Genomic DNA, 19369 nt, shown 5'->3' with positions numbered 1-19369 from the left:
AGATAGGAGTCTCACAGTCTTTCCTGCCCGGGCTGGCTTTGAACTGCAATCCTCAGATCTCAGCCTCCTGAGTAGCTAGGATTACAGGCATGAGCCACCAGTGCCCAGCAGACTGCCATTTTAGATGAAACAAAATGTAGAACTTGCAGAATTGTGAAGATTAAATAATTTGATATATAGAAAGTCTTAGCACATTATCTAGTACCCAGAATTTATCCATTGTTTATGGCTAACCAGACTTGATTTCTAATAAAGTATTAGAACAAAATATTGAAAGTAACCACTTAAGCAGGTGAACTTGTGAAACTACTAAGAAAGATGAATGACTGTTCTTTTTTTGGGGGGAGAGGGGTCTGGTCGAGGGGCCTGAACTCTGGGCCTGGGTGCTGTCCCTCAGCTCTTCAGCTCAAGGATAGCACTCTACCACTTGAGCCACAGCACCACTTCTGACTTTTTTCTTTTTGCTTATGTGGTGCTGAGGAATCGAACGCAGGGGCGCATGTATGCAAGGCAAGCGCTCTACCACTGAGCCACCTTCCCAGCCCATGAATGACTGTTCTTAAGGATTCAGAGCATTCTGCAGCACTCTGTTGGTGTCATTTGGACTATCAACTAACTTATTGTATGCCTTATCAGTATCTGTTGTGCTGTAATTTATGGTTATGTATCATTATCTATGTAAGCTCATTTTCCATGTTGGTTATTCTTGGATATATAGCTCTTACAGATATGTGTAGAATACCTACTGTGTGCTAGGTACCACTGGAATTTGCTAGGGATCAGTGGGGTTTATGAGTCATACTTTTGTCTACACATATCCTACTGAGGCAAGAGTGGCTGTAAATGCATAAAAAGGAAGAACTTAAGAGTATAATAGGCCGTGAAGGGAAAATGTGCTAGACACTGGGGAGACTGCTTGGAAGAAAGCCTCTGAGAAGGGGAAATTTGACTGGAATTTAAATGACTTGGAGAGCCAAACCAGTGAAGGGTTTGAGGAAGAGCATTCAAATGGTTTTCTCTGAGGATTATAATTAAACCAGCCTTTACTCTCTTTGATAAGCAACCCCTATGTCCTTTTCTGACAGATACTAACATTTTGGTATATTTGTTTCTTTTGCTTGAACCTTTTCTAGTTTTTCTCCATAGTTGAAGTAGTGATTAAAATTGTTGTGTACATTCTTCTGGGGATTGAACCTGTACATGATGTAAAGGAAGGATTAATCTCTGACCTTGTGGTATGCCTCTCAACATAGCCAGCCCTCACCCTGCCTAGTTGATTCATTCATCTTCTATGGTCAGTGGAGACTCCCATGGTTCCTTCCTCAGTATTTGTCCTTGCCTTTCTTCCCTCTCCTGTATGTATTGATTTATGTCTTTAGTTGTGCCACATCTCTAAATATATTGATACATAGCTATAGATATATGATTACATCTTCAGTTACTTTTTTTTTTTTTTGGCTTGGTGCCGGTAGCATTAATAATTTCCCTCCACTAGAATTCTCAGCTGCTCCGATGAACTTACTCTATCTCTTCATCTGAGAAAAGAACAGCAATAATCTACTATGGCTTCCTAGATAGGATAGCCTAGGCTTGATGATTGCCTTAGCCTAAAGTAATTTGCTTTCATAGTGGTAAAGAACACAGGTTTTGGAGCCAGGTTGCCTAGGCTCCCACTATTCACTAGTTCTGTGATTTTGGACAACTTAGTTTCTCTTTGCCCTAGTTTACCCATCTATTAAAAGAAGGGAGAGTAGAAGAGAGACGTCCTTATTTTCAGAGATTGTAGTAAAGCTTAAACGATTGTGTTCTGTTTTGAACAATGCCTGACATTGGGTTAACTGTCGTTATTGGGTTACATGAAACTAAACAAAATCTTTTAAAAATTATTATGGTGCATGAGTTGTATAAAAGGAATTTAACTGTGGTATCGCCACACACATAAACAATGTATCCTGGTCAATCTTCCCCACTGTTTCTCCTACTTCATTCCCCTCCTCTTTCCTAAAAGGTTTCAACAGGTTACCTTGTTCTGTTTTCATACATGTTTATCCTCATTTCCCTCTCTTCTTTTGTCCTCCTTTTTTTTTTTTTTTTGGTTGGTTGTGGGGTTTGAACTTTGGGCCTGGGTGTTGTCCCTGAGCTCTTCAGCTCAAGGCTAGTGTTCTACCATTTGAGCCACAGCGCCATTTCCTCCTCCTCCTCTTCCTTGCTGGTGCCGTTTCCATTAGAGCCTGTTTTACTTTCCCCTACTATTTATTTATTTATTTTTTGTGTCTGGTCGTGGGGCCTGAACTCTGGGCCCGGGCGCTGTCCCTCAGCTCTTCAGCTCAAGGCTAGCGCTCTACCACTTGAGCCACAGCGCCACTTCCGGCTTTTTACTTTTTGCTTATGTGGTGCTGAGGAATCGAACCCAGGGCCTCATGCATGCAAGGCAAGTGCTCTACCACTGAGCCACCTTCCCAGCCCCTCCTGTCCTCTTTTAAAAAAATCATTGTGTAATAATTACACCAAGGGATTTTGCTATGGTATTTCAGAGTACATATATTAATGCTTTGTTCAGAATAGCAGTATCTAATGCAAGCAAAATCTTAATAATCTCAAATCAAGTTTTATGTAAACAATCCTTAATAACAAAAAAGATCATATTATCAAAATATTGTCAAACATGTTTCTGACCAAGGACTTATAAGCAGAATATATACAGAAGTCTTTCTTTTAAATAAGTTTTTTATTGTGAAAATACTTTACAGACAGGTTATAGTCACATTAACAAGGTAATGAGTACATTTCTTTCTTTCTTTTTTTTTAATTGTGAAAATACTGTACAGAGGGGTTACAATTACATGGGTAAGGTAATGAATACAGAAGTCTTATAACTGAGTACTAACAAGATAAACAGCCTAGACCTAGGAATTTGAATAGATAAAAGATATAAAATTACCATTAAACACATAAAAAGCTGTTCAACATCATTAGCAGTGGATAAATGCAGATCAAAACCTTAAAAAAATGTGTTATTTTACACCCACGGGATGGTGACTAATAAAAAGATGAACAGTAACAGGTGCTTGATGAGGATATGGAGAAATTGCAGCCTTCCTATACTTTCCCATGTAGGAGACATAGGGACCTCCTATGTCTCTGATCAAGGACTTATAAATTGGAATTTTCCTATGCTGGGATGAAAATGTAAAATATTGCCCTTGCTTTGGAAAAGATCCTGGCAATTCCTCAAATGCTTAGGTACAGAGTTACCATATGGCCTAGCTATTCTATTTTTTGGTATCTACCCAAGAAAAATGAAGTGTATTATATACCCAAATCTATAATCATAGCTAATCTGGGAGCTAAAATGTGAGGATATCTGTTCAAAGGCAGTCTGGGTAGGCAGACAAACCAGAGACACTCATCTCCAATCAACCAGCAAAAAGTCAGAACTAGAGGTATGACTCAAGTTGTAGTGTGCTGATCAGTAGTGAAAAAGCCAAATAAAAGCAAGCAGAACTGGCACCAAAAAACTAAAAAAAGCAAAATCAAAATTTGTACAGAAATGTCTGTATCAGCATTATTAACAGTAGTTTCAGTGGAGAGAATCTAAATGTTTATCAGCTGATAAGTGGATATAGTGGATGTGGTATATCCACACAATGGAAAGGTATTCTATTATAAAAGGGATGGCGTGATATTCACAAACCGAATGGTGTCTTGGGAGTGTGTTTTGGGTGGGGTAATGTCCTCTTTCCAGATTCAGTTTTTATATTTTTTTGTTCTTTCAATATTTAATAATTTTTTTAAAAAGTGAGTTATATCTATTTTGCCTCTTTGTGATTAAAACATTCATCTTCACTTTTTCTGCATACTGCTTTCCTTGTCCTCCTGTAAATCTTTTGAAAATCGTTTGTGATAGTACCTAAAGGAGAGAAGTGAAAGCTGATGAGAGCATTGTCCTTTTGATATTGATCATGGCATTGCCTCGTCTTTGGGGTAAGAATGATAAAGAGGTGTTTCTCAGGTAGATGTAGATGTTAACATTTTGTTTGGTTGTTTGGCTTGCTTTTTTGTTTGGTTGTTTTGAGGAGGAGGTTGGCTGTGTATCCCAGTCTGGCCTTGAACTCATGAACCTCCTGTCACAGCCTTCTGAGTGCCAGGACGCCTGTGTAATCAAACCTGGCTACATTTTTTGTTTTTATTATAATTCTTGTGTACAATATAAGAGGCCTGTTAGTAGTTCTGTCAAATTGAAAAGAAGAAAATATATTTAAGGATTTACAATGGTGTTATCAAGAGATCAGAGCATAAACTGGATTTAAGATCAAAGGTTCTGTTTTGGAATTTGTTTGACTTATTTTATGACCTTGACAAAGTATTTTCGTTGGTTTGTTTCAACTTCTATAGCAGTGTACTTTGGGGAGGTGCTGTTATTTAACAGGCAATCTGCTTGGAAATGTGATATAATTTAAGTGATGATTTAATAAGAAGTTGAGCTGCCAAATATGACTTCCCTTACGTTTTTACCATGAGGTATTTTTTTTTTTCACCATTTGTCCTGGGCAAAATCAGTCTTTGTTCTTACAAGCTAGAGATGATAATAGAACTTTAAATTTTGGTTAGCTTTGACTTTTTTTCTATCTTGAAATGACTGCAATCCATTAAGTCATTTTCTAATAATTATCCTTTTTTGTTTAGTTTTTCTATTTTAAAAGGCAAAGGTGAAGGGTATTTTGTGACCTCAGTGCCAGTTACTTCCTGTTTTTTTCTCTCTTTGCTTCTGAAAGCTTTGAGTCTATGCTGTACAGGTCCAAAGCTACACCTACTGACCATTGCTGACAACTTCTGAACCACGAGCCAAACTAAACATTTTCTTTTAAGTAGTTTATTTCAGGCATTTTGTGACATTGGCTAAAATCTGATTAGCACTGATTATCATGGACAAGTACACAGAAGCCACCAGGAACTGAAAAGTATGTTAGATTCTTATTTCAAATTGATAACAACAACAACAAAAAAGTTGGAAGTGGATCTGTGGCTTTAGTGGTTAAGCATTAAAGAAATAAATATCCAGAAGAACAGACTGACTAGTAGACTCAGGTTCTGATATAAAAGACAAAAGATTGCTTTTTAGCAGGGCACCTGTATCCTTGCTAATCAGGAGTCTGAGATCTGAGAGGATTGTAGTTTGAAGCTAGCCCTGGAAGAAAAGTTTATGAGACTCTTATCTCCAACTAACAACTGAAAAAGTTGGTTGTGGAGCTGTGGCTCAAGTGGTAGAGCACTAGCCTTGAGCTTAAAAGCCCAGGGATAGCAACCAGGCCCTAAGTTCAAACCCCAGGACTGGCCCCCCCCCAAAAAAAAAGATGACTTGAAGGGTAAGGAAAACACAATGAATTGCCAGCAAGTTGAAGCTTAAACAACCTCTTCATAGTAGAGAGGGAAATGGGGAGGGAAACAAGTCCTGTAGGAAATTTTTAAGGAAGATAAAGGGCAGAATGGCACAGAGGTTGTCTTATCACTCATGAAGTTTTTCTATTGTCAGAATAGTGGGTACATTTAGTGTAAGTAGGTAGAACCTTTTTGTATTTTCTATGAGTTTATCTTCCCTGTTTAAGGAGGTTGTTAGGGAGGAAATATGAGGCAATTTCATTTCTTTTGGAAAAACTTCAGTTAGATAATCAAGCCTCAGAGACAAGGCAAGAGACCTTGAGTCTCAGGCAGCTTCACCGGCTTTCAAGATGGTACTAACTCCTTCCTCTTGGAAATGATCTTAGAATGACAGGGAGAATAAATCTGTTCTTCAGAGTCTTAGGAGGCTATAGAAACCCCATGTTAGAGTATGTAGGTGAGGACTAGCAGGCCCGCCAGCATCCATAGGTGCCAGTGGTTCTACATCCTGATCAACACCTATTACCTTCTGACTTCCGTTATACACCATTCTGTGAGTATGAAATTGTAGCTCATTTTGTTTCTTAAATATTTTTGTCTTTTGTTCTGTTTTAGTTTTCTTCTTTATTAGTATATATTAATTGTACAATGGAGACTTCATTGTGGCATTTCCATATACTAGCATAAATTAATTGTACAATGTATAGGATTCAAGCTTTATCCTGTCACTCCCCCTTCCTTCCACGCCCTTTCTAAAACAATTTCAACAGTTACATCACTCTCTTTACTTTTTTTCTTTTTAAAATTGTTATTGGAAAGATGATGTACAGAGAGGTTACAGTTACATAATTTAGGTAGTGAATATATTTCTTTTTCAACAGGGTTATCTCTTCCCTGGTTTTCTCAGTTCATTGCTTCGTTTTTATACTTGCAGATAAACGACTTTAATTGCATTCATCTTCATTCACCTTCTCCATTAGTCCTTGCCACTCCCATTGGTGCCAACACTCCTGCTCTGATCCTATTTTACTTTACTTTTTTTTTTTTTTTTTGTTGGTCGTGGGTCTTGAACTCCAGGCCTGAGCGCTGTCCCTCAGCTCTTCAGCTCAAGGAGGGCGCTTTACCACTTGAGCTACAGCACTACTTCCAGTTTTCTAGTAGTTTATTGGACATAAGAGTCTCACCATCTTTCCTGCCCAGGCTGGCTTTGAACTGTAGTCCTCAGATCTCAGCCTCCTGAGTAGCTAGGATTATAGGCATGAGCCACTGGCACTGGCTCCTATTTTACTTTTCTATCATTCATTTTTCTTTTCAGTGTGTATAAATTGTACTGTGGGATTTCACTATGGCATTTCAGATATGCATATATTATATTTTGCTCAGAATAATCCTTTTACTTTTTCTTTCTCTTCTAATCTCTTACTGGTCAAGAGCTTTCATTGATATTCCTTATGCTATCTTCAAACATAATTGCAAAGTATTTAGAAATTATTCACCCTCCATCTTTCTTTTTCCTCTCTCCTCTCCTTCCCATTGTAGTTTTGTCTTACTTTATCCTAAAAACTAATTATGTTCAACAATTTTTTTAAATTTCCCAAATACAATCATGTGGTTTTATTTATTTATTTATTGTGAAAATACTGTACAGAGGGGTTACAATTACATGGCCAAGGTATGTTCAACACTTTATATATATTTGTTGACTATTCCTAGGTCTTTTCTAGTGAACTATATCTGTTCACATTTAAATCTGAATTACTCAAGTTGTGTTGCATTATCAAAGTTCTTGGTTTTCTGGATTCTAGTCCTTTTAAAAACCATGATGTACAAGTTCTCCAATCTATGCGTTTTATTACCTCTTAATAGTTGAACTACTTTGAGCCATAGTGTGGCCACTTTCAGCTTTTTCTGAGTAGATTATTGGAAATAAGTCTCACAGACTTTTCTGCCTGGGCTGGCTTCAAAACTGTGATCCTCAAATCTACATAGCACAGTTCTCTCTAATGCAGGCCCTAGTAGATAAGGTCCTGAAGAAGAATGAAACAAAATGCAGATTAACAAATAAGATGATGCTTTACAAAAAAAAGAAATAAAAAGCAGATATCAAAAATAAGTTAACTTTGGGTTTTTTTTTTGAGGGGGAATTGAACCTAAGGCCTTGTGCATGCTAACATGATCATCACTGACCTACAGCCCCAAATCCTTAATGCATTTCTAATTTCAAAGTATATACTGCATTTGATAAGCATTAATATTTCCAGCTACAGATGACAGAAAAGCACTGATTTGCCAAATGTTTTTCAAAACAAGTTTTAAAAGTGCACATACTCTTGTAAAAACACGTACACAGTCATGGTTATGAGTGTATGACTGATAGTTGATCCTCAAGGTCAGATTATCGCTAAAACTGCCTCCTGAGGAATGTTGGTTCTGTAGTTTCTCTCTTTTTTTCTTAAGAAATGTTTACAAGTGAGAAGTTGGAGCTAAGTAGAGCTTAACTTACGAAACCTGTTAGTCTCCATCATTCAAGCACCCTATCTTAGAAAAGAGGAATGTAATGTGGATTACAGTCAAATTTTTCTAATTGTCTCTTTAAGGAAGTGACTCTGTGCTCTATCTAGAACACCAGCCTTGAGTGAAAAAAGCTCTAGGACAGAACCTTGGCCCTGAGTTCAAACACCAGGACTGGCAAGAAAAAGTGAAAAGAAAAGGGCTTTTTAAGAACTAAGATCTAGAAGAATGGCAAAACATCCTAGAGTATATTCTTCTCCACTCTTAATTGGAAATTAATTGTTCTTCAAAGTTTCTTTTCATAAATAGCTGGTTTCTTAGTCTCCTTTAATACTTTTTGCACAAAAATATGTTCTGGTAAAAGGGTTAGGACTTCTTGGAATTACATGATAACTCTTCTGTAGGAAAATAAATATGAAAGCAGAGAAAAGACATACAAACTGTAGTTATTTCAGTTACTTCTGGAGGAGGGAGAAGAAAACCTTATGTAACAATTCATTTCATAAAGAGAATATTTTATGTAAAAACTGCAGTATGTTTAGACTTGTTAAATCTTGGTGCATGTGTGCTTACAAGGATTCACCAAGGTTCTTAAAGAGAGATTCAACAGAGTAATCTCAGTTTTTAGGAAAAGGGTCATATGGCACGAAACACATGAAGCTTCAACCTGTGGTATAGGAATGGGAAGGGAGATCTCAACAAACGTTGGGAGTCCATCCCCATTCCAGAAAGCTAGGAAAGTATCAGTGCTGGGTCACCGCAGAGGAAAGAATGGAGAAGCATGAGGCTTAAAAAAAGTGGAAAGGCAGGAGATTAGAAGGCAGTCCTCTAGCTAACGTTGGAGTAAGAACAGAATTCTCAGTTATGACACCAAAATAGTTTAGGTGGATAGCATGTCCCTTGAACCAGGTATTCCTTGGTTCTTTGGTTAGAACATTTAAGATTAGGATGCTGGTGCAGCAAAAGAACCACCAGGAGTGGGGAGAGAGCAAGGACAGTTTTATTAGGAAAGCAGAATTACGTTAGGGCAGTACATAATCCCATTCCTGTCTTTGTGGAGCTGCATAGTATGAATTGTGTCCTAATAGGAAATATAAGAATCAGAGCAAAAATGCATGTATAATGACTAGCACATAGAGGATCCTCGTTCTTTTATGAGTTCATGATTTTTCCATGTACTCTTACAGGATGAAGATGCTGGAATGAAAAATAAAGTTTGTCACATTGCCAAGGAGATCATGAGCTCAGAGAAAGTGTACGTATCAAGTTCACAATTCATAAAACTATTTTCTCCCCTTCGGCTCATTTAAAATATTTTTTTCATTGCTGTTTTTTTACAGGTTTGTGGATGTATTAAAACTTTTGCATATTGTAAGTACCTGCTAATATTTTCTTCAAGTCTGACTATCCCTGTTTGTTCTTTTCCTTCCTCAAAATGGTTTTAGCCTACTTACACTTAAAAGAGTGATTGGCAGATGATTTTTAATACTTGCTTTAATTTATTTTAACCTATACATTGTTTCCTTCCTTCCTTCCTTCCTTTTCTTTCTTTCGTTCTTTTTTCCTGCCTTCCTGCCTTCTTGCCTACCTGTCTGCCTGCCTTCCTTTCTGCCTACCTTCCTCCCTGTCCTTCTTTCACTCTCTCTCTCTCTCTTTCTTTTTTTGCTAGTGCTAAGTCTTGAACTCAGGGCCTCACATTCTTGCTTAGCTTTTTCACTCAAGGCTAGTGCTCTGATGCTTGAGCCACCTTTCACTTTTGTTGCTTAAATGCAGATAAGAATATTGAGGATTTGTCTGCCCAGACAGCTTCAAACCTCAGATCTTAAGTTTCCTGAGTAGCTAGGATTATAGGCTTGAGCCACTGGCAGCCTTCACACACACATACACACACACACACACACACACATTTCTAAAATGTATATATCTCATATATCATATTTCTACCTAGTCCTAAGACATAAATATCTCTATAGATATACCTATCTTCTTAGATCTAGATAGTTATACCAGATGATAATAGAAAAATTGGACTTTTATATCTGTTTCTTTAAAGTCTATAATCTGTGTGTCACTATAAAAAACTTCATTTTCTCTTTTCTTCTTCTTTCTTTTTCTTCCTCCTCCTCCTCCTCCTCCTCCTCCTCCTCTTCTTCCTCCTCATCCTGCTACTCCTCCTCCTTTCTCCTTCCTTTTCCCTCTCCTTTCTTCTCTCCCTCTCTGTCCCTCTGTCCCTCCCCTTCCTTTCCCCCTTTCTCTCTCTGTTCCTTCTTCTTCCTTCTCCATCTTCTTATACAAGTGTTTGCATATGCTAGTACTGGGGCTTGAACTCAGGGCCTGGGTACTGTCCCTGAGCTTTATTTGTTCAATGTTAGTGCTTGAGCTACAGCTTCACATTTGGCTTTTGTGTGTGTGTTGGGGGTGAGGGGAGGGCAGTATATTGGTGATGAGAGTCTCACAGACTTTCCTGCCTGGGCTGACTTTGAACCTTGATCCTCAGCTCTCAGCCTACTGACTAGCTAGGATTACAGACATAAGCCACTGGTGCCTGGCTTCTTTTTCTTTTTCATTTTTTCTTTCTTTCTTTTTTTCCTTGCTGGGCTCTCTTTTTTCTTTTTTAGGGGATTAAGCCAGGGGTCACACAGATGCTAGCACACAGTGTACCACTGAACTATAGACCCATCCCTTACAATAAAGTGGTTTTAAAGTGGCAATATATCTTCATAGACATTTGCCCTTCTGTCTGAATAACTACCAGAAACAGATACTTGCAGTTAGGCATTTTTACAACTGACTTTTTAAAGTTCTATTTTAAATTTTTATAATGGTCGTCTTGAACAGACCTGTCAAGGAACAATTGGATCTGACCACATATTTATTTTTTCTCATGCATTTATTTGTACTTTCAAGTTTGTATGAATTGGCAGTTAAAGTAAAATCTTTTGCCTACATGTGGTGTAATTATTAACATCCTAAATTACATATAATTGTGGAGAAGTAGAAGGTTCACAAAATGTTACACACATTATGTTTCTGTAAAGAATATGGTTATTTTCATTTTCCCCTTTCATAAATCTATATGAACATGAAGAGTTAGTTACACTTAGGGGTTATCGCATTCACCAAATGAGTGGCTGTGCTTTTCACTGGGTCCAGCAGAGGCACGAGGTCCTAATTCTTGAGTGAAAACACCCTCTGGTTTTGGGAACATTTTCTAAAAAAAATTTAGTTATGAAGCTAATATTTTTAGAAGGTATTTCCTCATGAATAATTTCTCACAATAACTAATTCTGTTAGTAAGTTCTTCTTTTTCAGTATTATCCTTTTTAATATAACACAGTCTTGGAGATGATGGCCCACATCCGTAATCCCAGTATTGAGGAAGTTAAAGCAGAAGGATCCTAAGTTCAAGGCCAGCTTGGGCTACAGAATAAGACCCTGTCTCAAACAAACGAACAAAAACCCCAAAACAAATTATGTTTAAAAAGATGACCCAGTATTTTATCACCTAAACAAGTTTGTTGAGTTTTAAATAACAGCTCTCCAAAAGAACTCCTTATATATGTGCAGCTGTAATGGGAACATCTCTGTGATACCTTAATTAGCTGATAGAACTAACTGAAATAAGGGTTATCTTAATTGATTGCTATTGAGACATGGTTAGTAGCCCTCTTGAAATGTATTTTATATAAGTTGTATGAATTTTAAAATATTTTGAAAGGAAACAACATAGAATTTGGGTATTTTAGACTAATAGATAGTTAAGTATTAGTTAAGTGGTATTAGTAATAAAGAAGTCTTGCTCCATTGGTACTTTGTTTCTTTGTTTTGTTTTGGAGACCAGATCTTGCTATTCTCAATAAGGCCACAGGGTTAGATGCAATGCCACCTGGACATCCACATGTACAATACTAGATATGTCTTTTATTCATTTTTTTCTAAGTACATTATAACATACAAACTTTTCTCAATGCTTGTGTGTTTAGATTTAAAAATCCTCACCCTGTTCCACCAAATACACAATTTTTTGTCTTATGAATCATTGAATTATCATTTTAATTATAAAGAATCCTTCTCTAGCATCTATTAATGTGTCTACCAAACTTTCCCTTTTGAGCAGCTTGATTCAGGGAGGACTGTATTTCACTGAACAGAGTTCATTGTGAAGATCACTTTTGTCTTGCTGCTGAGCTGTTCTCCCCACTGTGATCTGATTTCCTATTCTATATTCCCATGGTAGAATGTTGCCTTGTCCAAGCTTCCAAGTAATGTGCGTGATCATTTAAATTACTAAATCTCTTTTTAAATTAAATAGTGGCTTCCCTTCAGTGGTATCTATATAGCTTTGTAGCATGTTCTGTAACTATGTTACACAAGTTATTTTAATCCTCCTAACAGTATTTATTTATATTTTTTAATGAATTAAGCTAGTTGTCAAAGTTACTTGCTTCTAATTGTAGAAGCCAGATTTAGAAATCTGCTCTGCTTGAGCCCTTGAACCTATGGGTTGTGTAGAAATTGACTAGAATTTTTTTTTCCTCTACCTTCTTGACCTTGCGCTATATGATACATTGTATCCTTGAATATATCAGCTTGCTTTCAGAATTCTTTCTTTTGTTCCAACAAATTCTAATTTAATTCTTCACCTTCAAAAGATAAAGAGGAAGCTAGATTTTGATTATTCAAGAGTTACTTAGGATATATTATAATCATTTTATATGGTTTTTATAGAGAATTAGAAACATGGGATAACAGATGGTTGTGAAAGCTATCTAAAGGATTGTGCATTTAGGAAGAGACAAACAGTTTTGTTGGGAAAATAGTTTCATTTTAAAAACAAAGACAAATTGTTAAGGTGTGTCTTTCTGCCCAGCCCTCTACTTTTACTTCATGGATTTTCATTCATTTCTACATCCTGACATAGCTCATTGACCTCAGCAGCTGCTTTGCGTTTTCTTAATGTGAAGTTGGTTCCTAGTGAGTCCGTCTTACAGAGCTCTCTATCCATATGTCCCTGTGGTCTTTGTAATTCACTGTATTATAGTGGTTAAGTAGTGCCCGTGGGTCAGGAATCTCACTCGGGACAGCTGGTAATTAAGTCATATATTCCTTTTTGACTCTGAGATATAAAGCCTGACCCTATGAACAAGGCCATCTGGTTTGTGCTTCATTACCTCTGGTGTTCATACTTGATTTTATTTGTATTGATTTTTGCTTAGATCTTCCCTCAGTGATCAGAGCTGGCAAGGCTAGGATGTTAATACCTTAAAGGAATAAAAGCTCCATTTCAAGTACTCTGGTTCTTATTTTTTTGGGGGGAGGCAGTTTGAGGAACTGTTAAGAATAGTATTATGATATGCTTTCTCATTTCTGTCTTTTAAAATTCCAACTTGAATAAGCATTTGATTAATGTGACCAGAAACTAGAGCACAAGTGGCTCAGTTTTTCATGTAGAATCTTTGGTGGGGTTTATGTTAAAAATACAGAGTATAAATAGCTGATACCACTAAGCTCTAGCCTGCCCAATTTTTTTTTTACTCCCATGTCTTTACTTTAATTATGCAGATAGAAAGAGTGAAAAAGAAAACTCTTCTAATTTCTGAAGTGCTAGTTCTGTTGTCTTGTATTCTCACTGATATAGTTAAGAAAGTATTGATAAAAATAGATACTTCTGCACAAAAATAGTTCTGCTTCTGGCTCTTCAGTGTCATTATATTTTCCCAAATTATCCTGGCCGTCACCATTTAGAATAATTAGGCACATGATGTAATCATCCTTTTTATCAAAAGAAGATGTTACCTCCTTCCAGTGGCACCCCTTTGGACAATGGCTGATGTTCATGAAATGCTGAGAAGTTTAAGATTCTAGGTGTAGTCCCTGTGGGATTGGCTACATCTGGCCTTGGGTCAGAGTGCATTGCTTTCAGGGGACGGTGGCCCAACAGATAAGAGAAGGAAAATGGGGGCATCACTGCTGTATGTGATTATGGAGGCCATAAGTTGCAAATGGAGCCCTTGGCATGAGCTTTGTAGGTCTGGAGGAAGGATACTGGTTTTTGTTGTTGTTGTTGTTTGTTTTTTGTTTTGTTTTTTTGGGAGAATGGAGAGGAATCAACACTAGGATTGAATGCAGGATCTATAACTTATCTATGCACCAAGTAAAGGGGATCCTTTTCTGGCTCTTAACTATTAAATTTCTTTTTTTTTTGGGGGGGTCCGGTCGTGGGGCCTGAACTCTGGGCCTGGGCGTTGTCCCTCAGCTCTTCAGCTCAAGGCTAGCGCTCTACCACTTGAGCCACAGTGCCACTTCCGGCTTTTTTCTTTTTGTTAGGTGATTCTGAGGAATTGAACCCAGGGCCTCAAGCATGCAAGGCAAGCGCTCTACCACTGAGCCACCTTCCCAGCCCGTAAATTTCTTTTACTCTAACATACTAGTCATAATTTTTATTGTTGTTGTTGTTGGTTGTGGGGCTTGAACTCTGGGCCTGGGCGCTGTCCCTGCGCTCATCCGCTCAAAGAAAGCACTCTACCTCTTGAACCACAGTGCCACTTCTGGTTTTCTAGTGGTATATTGGAGATCAGAGTCTCACGGACTTTTCTATCCAGGCTGACTTTGACCATGATCCTCAGATCTCAGCCTCCTTAGTACCTAGGATTACAGGCGTGAGCCACCGGGCGCCCAGCTTATTCATAATACTTTAAAAGACTTCATGGAACATCATCTCATCCAGAGCTGCCTACAAATATCCAGTAGTCCTGGAAAAAAGTCCGACTGTACCTGGTATGGGATATTGGAGGTGGTCATCTCACTGGCCAACTACTTTGCATTTGGCTGGTCTTCGTTAAATGTGTCTTAAATGAACAAGTTTCCTTTTTAGCAAAGGTGGCAGACATGTGGAATGTAGAGTCTGACAGAAGCTGTGTCAAACTGGGTCCTTAAGTTACTTAGCAGCTAACATCTACTGTCACTGTCACGGCTAAAGAAATGCCTTCCAACTGGAAAACAAAAGCTGTCCTGTTGCCAAAGGATAAACATAATCATCATTTATTCTTCTAGAAAAAGAATAATGTTTATTGTTTCACTGCTGAGCAAGAAACTCTTGTAACTAAATCATATTCATATTTAAAATGGTAAAAATAAAACAAAACTACAAAAATCCTAGAAAACATTTACTGTGCTTTGAAAATATTTACAGTTTGGAGACTTTATTAGTACATGCATTCTATAGTTCTGCCTAATAGCAGACTACCTAGTGGCTTTCAAGTGTTAAGTAGCTCTGTTTTCTCTTAGTAAATGTGAATGCTGATTGAAGCAAGCTGTTGGGTGGGATTGGCCAATATCTATCTGGTTTCTGGAAATGTTTTGTGTGTTTTTTTGGGGTTGGAGGCTATACAAATTATAAACTCTTGTTTTAATATTCTACTAATACGTTATACAAGTCAGTTCTTTTAGTTCCTTTGGAAAAAATGTAACTTAGACCAATAAAACTGATCCCAGGTATTCAGTCCTAATGTGTGTCAGTTAAGCCTAAGAGGACTTAACTTACTTAAAATAGGTAGACTTGAGGGCTGGGGATGAAGCTCACTGGTAGAGCCCTGGGCTCAATCTATAGATAATATGTGTTTATTGGAGGCAGGTATTAAAAGGATTAGGAAGAAAATGATATCTTTTAAAATATGATTTGGCCAGTGAATCCCAGAAGGGAAAGCAATTAGAAAAAAGATAAAGGAATATAAAGTGGGAGAGGATGGAGAAGAGTAATAGGTGGAATGAATTTGATCATTATATATCTATGTACATGTATGGGAATATTACAGTAAAACTAATTATAAAAATACTAATTATAAAAATACTAAAATGTTTAAAGGAAGTTAAAGCCTAGTGAGTCATTTTACCCACTTACTGTAGGATTTTTGTTGAGACTGTTACTAAGAAGGAATTTCTGTTTGTTTTTGAATCCTTTGGGTGGCTGAACAGATTCCACTATTGTTTTGCTTACTTCTTGAGGACCGCCCTCAGAGACAATGAAATCTAGGAAGACACTTAGCTTGTGGGGTGATAGGTTGAGAGTGGTATTTGCCTATATTAAAACATAAGGAACAGAAGATGAAAAGTACTGTGAAGAGGACCATTTTCATTTGTGAAAAATATAAACCTTAGTGAGGGGAATTTAAGACCCTGAGGTAAAATTCTTGTTGATTGTGTCCACCAACTGCTTTGCCGACAGCATTATGCATGCACAGTATCTAATTAAAGTCCTGTAACTGTTAGACCAATTTGACAAATGAGGATGATGAAGCTAGGCCAAGCAAACAGCAAATCTAGAACAAGGGTTAGATGATCACGCCATGTGCTTCCTTCATGCTTTTCACCTAGTGTCACCTAGAGTGCTTCAGTCCTTGCTTGGGAAATTACTCCTGAAAAATGAACAAAGGGACTTGTTCTTTTTGGTGGTGTTGGGATCAAAGTCAGGACCAGGTGCTTGCTGGCCAAGTGTGCTATCATATGAGCTACTCCCCTACCTGTTTTTACTATAATTTTATTTTTCAGATAGAGTCTCATACTTTTGCCCAAACTGGCCTCAGCCCACAGTTTTCCTTCCTCCTTCTCCTGAGTAGCTAGGATTAGAGGCATGTACCACCACATACCATTTGTTCTTTTAGATTGTGTCTCACTAACTTTTAGCCTAGGCTAACTTAAACCAGAATCCTCCTATGTCTACTTGTAAGTAGCTGAGTTTATAGGAGTGAGCCACCACATGTACCAAAGGAACTCATAAGTCTGAAATAAAACTAGTTAAGATCTCCCGAGAGACTTTAAAAGCAAATGGTTTGTGTTTATATGACGATACTGGAATAAGTTTAAAGTCTAAAGTTGCAATATAATTTCCATATACCTTCTTTGTTAAGTTTGGAGATCAAACTAAAAGATTTAAGAGAATTACAGTCTGCTTTAAAATTTGGTAGCTTTGCAATTTATATCATTTTAGGGCAGAAAAGCTTTTCATCAGGTTTTACGTGTATGTATATTGTTTTACCTCCTTTCTACTGTAACAGGACTTCCGGGATGCGGTGGCCCATGCTTCCCGGCAACTTGGGAAGCCCATAATTGAGGACCGGATCCTAAATCAGATCTTGTACTACCTGCCACAGCTTTATGAACTCAACCGGGATCTTCTGAAGGAGCTGGAGGAAAGATTATTGAACTGGTAAGAAGAGGATTGAGTTTCAGGCTTTCCCAGTGTTGTAGATGAAATTATAAGGGTATTGATACTCTTTATGCTGAGTTTCAACATATCGATGTTCTTGGCAGTCAGCTGTGGATTGATGATTTTGAGTGTCCAGCCATTGGCATCCTGAGCTCAATATGTGTCATTAAAAAATATTTAGTAATGCTTGTTTAGAAGCAAGAAGGACCCATATCCAGCCAATTTAACTCTTCCTATAGGTGACCTGGGATCATCAAGGTTGTCCAGAAGAAAGATAGATGGTTGATATTGCACATTGGAAAGTTATTTATCTTATTTTACTTTTTTATATTTTTGTGGGAAGTTTAATTTTTAACATAAGTATCTCATGGGTTTTCTAGAGTTGCAGTTCATGAGACATTTTGAAAAGAGGCCACTCATTGTTTGTTTAAGTCAAAAGTGTGTATGTGTGACATTATATAGAGGAGGATATGGATTTCAGAACCAGAAAAGGACATGGTGTTGGTGGATCATACCTGTAATATTAGCTACTCAGGAGATTGAGGTCTGAGGATCATGGTTCAAAACCAGGCAGGAAAGTCTATGGGACTCGTATCTCCAATTAATTGACTCAAGTGGTAGAGTGCCAGCCTTGAGTGAAAAAGCCAAGGGACAGTGACTAGGCCTTGAGTTCTCAAGCCTTAATACCAGCACAAACAAAAAGAACAGGAAAAAAAATACCAGAACTTTAATATTGGAAGCTACTTCTACTAGATGAAAGAGAGTAAGCAGAAGTGTTAGTAACATCGGTGGAAGTACATAGATTAGTCTAGGACTAATGTCATTAAAGTCTGTGCAGAACACAAAATGATTAACAGAATGTGGACTGAGATTTAACTGTGACAGAGTGAAACCCTGGGTTGTATCCTAGCACTGGGGGAAAAAAAGTGTCATTTTTAAACTATAATTTCTTTCCAAGCTTTCTTTATATATAGCCCAAAAAGTTACTTCTCCCTGTTTTGGGAATATTGTACCTCTGCATGATAGGAAATATGCTAGATAAGCAATTAATACTTAACTCTACCTTAAGTATAAAATAACAAAATTAAAGACTGAGGAATGGCTAAAAGTTTTTTGAAGTCATCACAGAAATAAAGTATAACTATTATATATATAATTTCTTCCTTACAAAAAATTATCTTAAAATTTTATGAACTGGCTTTAAAGACACACATATTTGTGTAAACATTATAAAGACATTTAAATGTATTTTTGTTTTTATATAATTCTTTTTGCTTATAATAAAAAGTTTTGTCCAGTTTAGATATCTGTGTTCAGATATTAAGCATTCTAGAGAGCTAGGTTAAATTAATGAAAGGACAACAATAACAGCAACAGTAATTATTGAAAAAGCTCCACTTGCTACTAACCTGAAACTCTGAAAGTCTTTGGTCATTGTCTATTAAAATATGTTTCCCCTGGGAGTCTTTGTGACAAGCCATATTCTTTGATGTTCTGATTGTTTGGTATAACAAGTGTATGTTAAACAAAGTTTTATATACCTACCTCACTAGTTGTACTCTAAATAAAGAGAGTATACCTCTGTGTGTAAAGTAGACAAGGCTTTCTGAGAGCACTCATTTTTGTGGGAGAAAGACCAGGTCAGTAGATAAGAAAAATACCATAAGCAGTTTTTGATCCACAGAGACTTATGAGATGGCAGGGTACTGAGTGAAAACTGGTGGCCAATGAAGGCCTGAAAGAAGGTGGAGCCTGTAAACTGACAGCTGGGCCAAAATGAGCAGCCAGTTGGGCTCCATATTACCTAGCATGTGTAACCATTAGTAAAAGTCTGCAAAGTGGGAATTCTGATATGGGCAAAGAATATAAAGAAGGACGTTGGAAAAGGGCAGAGAGTTGTGGCCTGGGTCAGTAGTAGGCTGCAGTAGACTCTGAAAGCCTGTGTACACTGAAGTAAGGAGTTTATCTTGCATGCAGTGGAAGGGTATTAGAAGTCAGAGGCTACTGTGTATATGTGTTAGACTCTATGGCTGCACTGAAGAAAGGGATACAGGTGACAAGGATGGGAGCAGGGAGAATAGAGAGCAGGCAAAGTCCAGCCAAGGTGTGATGATGGCAGGGAAATGAACTGTGGGCATTTTGTATATGTTTTTGAAGAAAAGACAAAAGAAATAAGCTGGGGCTGGGAAGTTGGCTCAGTGGTAGAGCGCTTGCCTTGCATGCCTGAGGCCCTGGGTTCAATTCCTCAGCACCACATAAGCAAAAAGAAAAAAG

General features: G+C 37.5%; 1 protein-coding gene across 1 annotated transcript in view; it reads left to right on the top strand.

The window, feature by feature from the left end:
- Fgd6 (FYVE, RhoGEF and PH domain containing 6) overlaps positions 1–19369 on the top strand; it is a 107805-nt gene that overhangs the window by 43425 nt on the left and 45011 nt on the right. The window contains exons 4-7 of the mRNA XM_013018911.1: positions 9078–9145; positions 9231–9261; positions 16944–17095; positions 17200–17275. Of these exons, the coding sequence (XP_012874365.1) occupies positions 9078–9145; positions 9231–9261; positions 16944–17095; positions 17200–17275 (327 nt within the window). The remainder of the gene's footprint in view (positions 1–9077; positions 9146–9230; positions 9262–16943; positions 17096–17199; positions 17276–19369) is intronic.

Source organism: Dipodomys ordii, unplaced genomic scaffold (assembly GCF_000151885.1).
Source record: "Dipodomys ordii isolate 6190 unplaced genomic scaffold, Dord_2.0 Scaffold3, whole genome shotgun sequence".
Taxonomy (NCBI): Eukaryota; Metazoa; Chordata; class Mammalia; order Rodentia; family Heteromyidae; genus Dipodomys; species Dipodomys ordii.
The sequence above is the reverse complement of the archived record's forward strand: the minus strand, read 5'-3'. Positions and strand labels throughout refer to the sequence as shown.